Source organism: Hordeum vulgare, chromosome 5H, assembly GCF_904849725.1.
Source record: "Hordeum vulgare subsp. vulgare chromosome 5H, MorexV3_pseudomolecules_assembly, whole genome shotgun sequence".
Classification (NCBI taxonomy): domain Eukaryota; kingdom Viridiplantae; phylum Streptophyta; class Magnoliopsida; order Poales; family Poaceae; genus Hordeum; species Hordeum vulgare.
Window position 1 is genome coordinate 94,884,477 of NC_058522.1, and position 6,812 is coordinate 94,891,288.

The 6,812-nt window shown below is 41.6% G+C and overlaps 2 protein-coding genes across 6 annotated transcripts; both read left to right on the forward strand.

The window, feature by feature from the left end:
• The first annotated feature begins 460 nt into the window (after window positions 1-460).
• On the forward strand, window positions 461-1,509 carry LOC123395844. Its single transcript, XM_045090879.1, has 2 exons — window positions 461-1,040; window positions 1,371-1,509. Exons 1-2 carry the CDS (start codon window positions 596-598, stop codon window positions 1,406-1,408), a joined length of 483 nt encoding a protein of 160 aa, XP_044946814.1. The 5' UTR covers window positions 461-595; the 3' UTR covers window positions 1,409-1,509.
• A 22-nt stretch (window positions 1,510-1,531) lies between these two features.
• On the forward strand, window positions 1,532-4,318 carry LOC123395845. 5 transcript variants are annotated; one of them, XM_045090881.1, is made up of 4 exons: window positions 1,532-1,626; window positions 2,752-2,824; window positions 3,014-3,097; window positions 4,010-4,318. In XM_045090881.1, the coding sequence occupies exons 1-4, from the start codon at window positions 1,562-1,564 to the stop codon at window positions 4,190-4,192; spliced, it is 405 nt and encodes a 134-aa protein (XP_044946816.1). In that variant the 5' UTR covers window positions 1,532-1,561; the 3' UTR covers window positions 4,193-4,318. The 5 variants fall into 5 exon arrangements, 2 of the variants coding, with proteins under 2 accessions (XP_044946816.1, XP_044946815.1); XM_045090880.1 differs by having other exon boundaries at window positions 3,014-3,092; XR_006609840.1 differs by having other exon boundaries at window positions 3,019-3,097.
• The last annotated feature ends 2,494 nt before the right edge of the window (window positions 4,319-6,812 follow it).

Genomic DNA, 6,812 nt, shown 5'->3' on the forward strand with positions numbered 1-6,812 from the left:
GCACCTACGAGTAGGCATTTATCGTGCATATGTTGTAGTAGCAGTTGGAAATCTTTTTAATTATATATGTGTTCTGTTATGGGCCTCCTTTGGGCCAAACCTGAACCAAGTCAATATTTTTATAAATAACAGAAAAACTATTGTTTGAAAGCCCGTGACTTAGAAACAAACCCTAGAAAACAAAAATACCAGGTCAAGTCTATCGCAAGGGGCGGCGGCGGCGCAACTGACCATCACTTGCACCCAGCCGGGAGCGGGTGGCGCCGTGGCCGACCATAAATTACGTCGGGCAGGCAACAAGCATCTCAGAAAAATGATATGTGTATTCACTCGATTAGAGGAATTATGTTTCTGTCTATATAATATGTGCAAAGATCTTTAGCTCCTAATCACCTCCAGTCACACCTAAAATCTTTCCTGCTATTACCAAAAACTTTCCCGCTTCACATATGGGGGTATTTTCATCAGTATTTCAGTGGCACCGCACCATACACCTGCTCCCGTCCAAACATTTCCCCCAAATCCCCTCGAACCCTAGCCGCCATGTCCTCCCCTCGAACCCTAGCCACCCATGCCTTCCCCTCGAGCGTAAGCAATGGCCAATCCAGACACCGGCCGCGCAACGCGAGCAGCGTCCCAATCGATCCAGCCACCGGTGGCGCGTCCCGTCGAGCGCGAGCAGCGGCCGATCCAGCCACCGGTAGCGCGTCCCATCGAGTGCGAGCAGCGGCCGATCCAGACATTGGCGGCGCAGCGCGAGCAGCGGGCCATTGATCCAACCACCGGTGGCGCAGTGCGAGCACGGGCCCGATCGATCCAGCCACCGGCGACGCGACGCGAGCAGCGGCCCAATCGATCCAGCCATCGACAGGGCGGCGCGAGCAACGACTCGGTCGATCCGGCCACTTGCGGGGCGGGGCGAGCAACAGACGGTCCAACCACCGAGGGGCGGCACAAGCAGATCTTCCTGTTGTCCATTGCGCCTGAGAAGAACGACGGGTCGACAGCCACAGGACCCTCCTGCCTCCTGCAGCTGCAATGTAAGTACATGTGTTCCCAACGTGAGTAGTACTATTGATTTAATCATTTAAATCTTCATCTAATTTGACAGTGTGGTTTGCTTAGAGAATAAAAAATAGCTGATTTAATCATTCACTGATTCATGCAAGTAGACTTTGCTGCTTTTTTGGCCAATTTTCTTATATCTAAACTTCTGAAATGTGTATGCACCTGTAGTTGAGATGTTCTAGTTGTTTTTAAAACTAGTTAGTCAGAGTGCCATTCACGTGTATTTTTTAATCTGGATAGTGAGAGTGCTGTTCAGATGTTGTAGTACAGAAATGTGAATAGTTTCACATGTGCTTGAGTAGTATTTTACAGCGCGCCTTTCCTCGAGTGGCACACATGACTGGCATCTTGACGCATATGGCAAGCAAGGTCCAGCAGGAGGCAAACAACGGCGTTCTTCTTCGTCGTGGGATCTAAGGTCCAGCAGGAGGCAAACAACGGCGTTCTTCTTCGTCGTGGGATCCTAAAAAGTAGTCTGGCATGAAGCTGTGACATGCTCATGTATGTGCCCTGCACCAACAGCAGCTACACTCCTAAGGGGATGAAATCGAACAAAAGGTACTCCTTCCAGTACAACACACAAACCTATGCTAGCTCAAATCTTGATCCGTTCATGATAGGATGGTGGCCCAGATGTTCACCTTCTTAGAACCATTTTATTTTTGGGTGACGGCCTCCTTTGTGTCCACTCAGCGGGGAAGCATCTATCATGAATTTCATGCACTACATATTTTACCCCAAGTATATAATATATCTCTAATAGTACCCTGTAAGAAATGTTCGTGCTATTTCTACAATTTTGTAAGCCGGACATGTGGCAAGTGCATTGATTATGTAATTAGTAATCCTGGTTCTGGGCTAGACTAATCTTTAGACTTCCACCAATTTTTATTACAACTGAATAAGGGTCCTTATCACATAGTATATAGTACACACTCGGAAATCAAGATTCATGGAATCACTGGCCGTTGATATATATGATGGTTGATAACATACTTTAGGGTATCTTGCCCATTCTGCCAGATTTTACATACTCAACTAATATATTAACACTTGATCTGGTATAGAAAACAAACTTTCATATTCTGTTCTTACCTACACATAATTCTACATCAAGTATTTCTAACACTTGATCCGCTCACTATACACTAGTGAATCTGGATCTTGTGGGATATCCGATGTTAATAAAGAGTATTTTAATAGTTTCTCTTCCTAATACTTAACTCTATATTAGACTTTCAAAAATTATATTTTTTGTTTCTATATATAGTGACAAATGGTTTCTTCACCATTTGGTTGATGCTTAATTTGAAGATATTTGAATGCCTATTTAAACTCCCAAATTATTATTTAATAATGTGTTTCTGACTATAGTTGTTTCTGGTGAGGAGACAACACCAAGGCATATATTCAATATTTGTTAGTTCAACCGACTTTCCAAATTACTTTTTGCATATTTTGCTGTTTCCCATAGATGTTTCTCCTAGGAGATATTTCACCCTGTTTATAACAACCTGATTGTTGCCAACAAGAGAGATTCAGGCTCTTTTACATGTTTGTTTTTGCACCCGGCTGATTAACTGCATATATAATATCCTTCTAATATCTGAATAAATTGAGAAAGATGCGAAAAACTTTTCCTAACCTAGGAGACATTATTTCTAATTAATATCCTTTTCATAGGTCCATCTTATATCTACAAGTGATGGCGACTTACACAATAGCCCAAGAAAAGATGTGCCATTTTACGCGAAAGGTGGCACAAACAACATGATGCTGCATACGAGCAAGGGTCGTGTTTTTAGGAACAAAATGTTAATGTGTAGCTCAAAACGTGTAGCTATTGTCTCTATGAACTCTCTATTGTCGAAATAGGTTATATATATTTTTGTGTACTCTTGAACTGATGTATATGCTTGAACTGATGTATATTCTTTACATTCAGAGCAGAGATGGAAACATGGAGTGTACATTTCCAGCTATAAAGGATCCAGCTCAGTTGGTGGTTTCACATGCAAAGTCGAGTAAGGTATTTTAGGCATTCAGTATTAGTTCCTTAATCCACATTATTTTGTGTTCAATCAGATTGGTTTTGGATTTCTTTTCCGAAAACAATCAGTAAGCCTAAGTAGTGGTCAGTGGCTGGTTAAATAGATTGGATTTCTTTTCCAAAAACAAAACAGATTGGTTTTTGGTTGAATGCTCCTGATGATATCATAATCAACAACTTTTTACATTTTCTGCTCACCAATACCATAAGCATATTTCCTAGAGAGAACACCAGGCTATTGGCCACCATATATTTACACCCCAGAGCCAAAACGCCATGCCGAGGATAAATTAAGTGTGGGTGAGTGTCAGCCATATCAATGGACACGGTGTCAGTGCCACACTAAATTGTCAAACTTCTGCTTTTTTTGAACTATAGTGCAGAAAATAAGTTCTTATGCCTTCTTGCATTTTTGCATGTGGAACTAAAAAGAGTTTCTTTATTAAATCATGTTGAGATCAAGTAAAAGAAAACTATGAAATACAATACATTGAACTCATTACTGTCTTTGCTACACCGATGCTCATAATGAAAATTATATCCATCATGACCGATGCACATATTCTCTTGATACATAGATTCGATGTGTAAGCTTGCACCATATATTAAACTGCACATACATGCAAACGTACGCATAGTCATAGCTCAATACACTACCACTGTTGGAGGATGAAATAGTTCTAATTTATTTATTACTTGTATATTATAATGTTATGTACCCGGTGCACGCACACTTTGCATGCACTTTTGACATCATGGTGATTAGAAGAAGAATAGACAATTATTCAGAGACGTAAAGATTAGATTAAAAAAATATTCACATGTATTTTATTCGTACCTTCACTGAGAGAAGTTGTATGCTTTCTTATGTTTCATTATTTGAATTACCAGGATGTTCTAAAGCACCCAGAAGAAGTAGAGGACAGGACAGGAGGAGGGAACAAGAAGCTTCGTTTATCATTGATGTTATATGTGATCAACAAAAACTTGTGCTTCTCATCCAATTTTTGTCAAACTATGTTGATGTGTGGTTATGCACTTGTCGGGCCCTTTTGCTGTGCACCTGTACTTTAGAACTATTTTGTTGTGTACTTGTTGGGCCTTGAATCTTTATGTGTAGAGGAGTCGATGGATGATGTATTGTAATTCATGTGATGTGTTACTGAAATGAAATATATACAAGTAATTTATAATCTTTTATTCTTTTGTACTTGTTTTTAATTGGTCTATCTTAAGATATACATGCTTTTGGCCAAATAATGCATCAGCCTAAACAATTTAGATATTTTTAATAATAAAATAGTATTGGTGGAGGCCCATGTAGACTAGATTATTGAATTGGGCTGTGAAATTTATGATGATTTTATTTGGTCACTAGCAATGCCATGTCAGCACAGCCATGTCAGATCCTACGTGGCTCACACAAATGGGTAATGACCAAACCAAAATTTTGGTCAATAGAGATCTACGACCAAAATTTTAGAAAGGTCAAGTTTGTTCATTCTTGACGGCCAACTGTTGACCTTATAAATTTGGTCAAAAAAAGGTCAATAAACAATAACAATGACCAATCAATGACAAATGTAGGGAGTCATAATTGACCTTATTTCTTGTAGTGAAGCTAGGGGCCTGGAAGACTAGAATATAGAAGCTCGATAAATACATGAGTCAGCGGAAGCAACAATATCTGAGTACAGACATAAAACATGGGATGCCTTAGAGAAGGCTAGCACAAAAGAAACATGATCGAACGAGGCGAGGCCTCCACGAAGAAGTCACCATCGGGGTGGCAGGCGTCAGTAGGAAACTCCATCTCTGGGCTCCATCATCTGATCGCAGCAACGAATCAAGGGGATAAAGGGGGAGCAAAGCAACGACGAGTACTTGATACGTCTCCAACGTATCTATAATTTTTTATGGTTTCATGCTATTATGTTGTCAAACTTTGGATGTTTTGCATGTCTTTTATATAATTTTCGGGACTAACTTATTAACTCGGTGCCAAGTGCCAGTTCCTATTTTTTCCATGTTTTTGACCCCTTTCAGACGAGAATCTGAAACGGAGTCCAAACGGAATAAAATTCCCAAAAATATTTTTTCCGTAACAGAAGAAGATCGGGAGACTTGAGAGCCAAGGCAGGGGGTCCCCAGGGGCCCCACCAGCCCCCTAGCCGCGGCCAGGAGGGAGTCCATGCCTCCCTGGCTTGTGAGCCACCTGGACCTCCTCTGCCCTAGGTTTTGCGCCTATATATTCCCTAAAATCCCATACAAAATCAGGAGATCATTGAAAGTACTTTTCCGCCGCCGCAAGTTCTGTCTCCGCAAGATCCCATTTGGGGCACGTTCTGGTGCCCTGCCTCAGGGGGGATCTTCATCAACACCATGACCTCTCCGATGATGCGTGAGTAGTTCACCATAGACCTACGGGTCCATTGCTAGTAACTAGATGGCTTCTTCTCTCTCTTGGATCTTCAATACAAAGTTCTCCATGATCTTCATGGATATCTATCCGATGTAATCTTATTTTGCAGTGTGTTTGTCGAGATCCGATGAATTGTGGATTTATGATCACATTATCTATGAATCTTATTTGAGTTTCTTCTGATCTCTCATATGCATGATTTCATATCCTTGTAATTCTCTTCGAGTTGTGGGTTTGTTTGGCCAACTATATCTATGATTCTTGCAATGGGAGAAGTGCTTGCTTTTAGGTTCATACCATGCGGTGTCCTCACCCAGTGACAGAAGGGATAGCGAGGCACGCATCGTGTTGTTGCCATCAAGGGTAAAAAGATGGTGTTTTCATCATTGGTTTGAGTTTATCCCTCTACATCATGTCATCTTGCTTAAGGCATTACTCTGTTCGTCATGAACTCAATACACTAGATGCATGCTGGATAGTGATCGATGTGTGGAGTAATAGTAGTAGATGCAGAAAGTATCGGTCTACTTGTCTCGGACGTGATGCCTATATGTATGATCATTGCCTTAGATATCGTCATGACTTTGCGCGGTTCTATCAATTGCTCGACAATAATTTGTTCACCCACCGTGATATTTGCTATTTTGAGAGAAGCCTGTAGTGAACACTATGGCCCCCGGGTCTACTCCACACCATATTTTCAGCCTTACACTTTTTCTTCGTTGCACTTTCCGCCTTCATATCTCACTTTGCAATCAATCTTGAAGAGATTGACAACCCCTTTATAGCGTTAGGTGCAAGCTCTTTTGTGTTTGCGCAGGTACTCTGGACTTGACGAGATTCTCCTACTGGATTGATACCTTGGTTCTCAAACTGAGGTAAATATTTACTGCTCCTGTGCTGCATCACCCTTTCCTCTTCAAGGGAAAAACCGACGCAAGCAAGAGAAGTAGCAAGAAGAATGCCCGGCGTTGCTGGAGAAGGACTTTTGTTTCCGTAGCAGAAGAATTTCTGGCACCGTTGCCGGGGAGGATCAAGTCAAGAACTCATCCAAGTAAGTGTCGCAAACTCATCTCTTGCATTTAGTTTGTTCGCCAGTTGCCTCTCGTTTTCCTCTCCCCCACTTCACAATTTGCCTTTTTCGTTTGTCTTTTCCGTTTGCCTTTTCGTCCGCCCTTTTTCTTGCTTGATCTTTGTTCGCTTGTGTGCTTGCTTGCTTGCCGAAGTCACGATGAATGAAAGCACCAAACTTTTTGACTTCTCGAATACTAA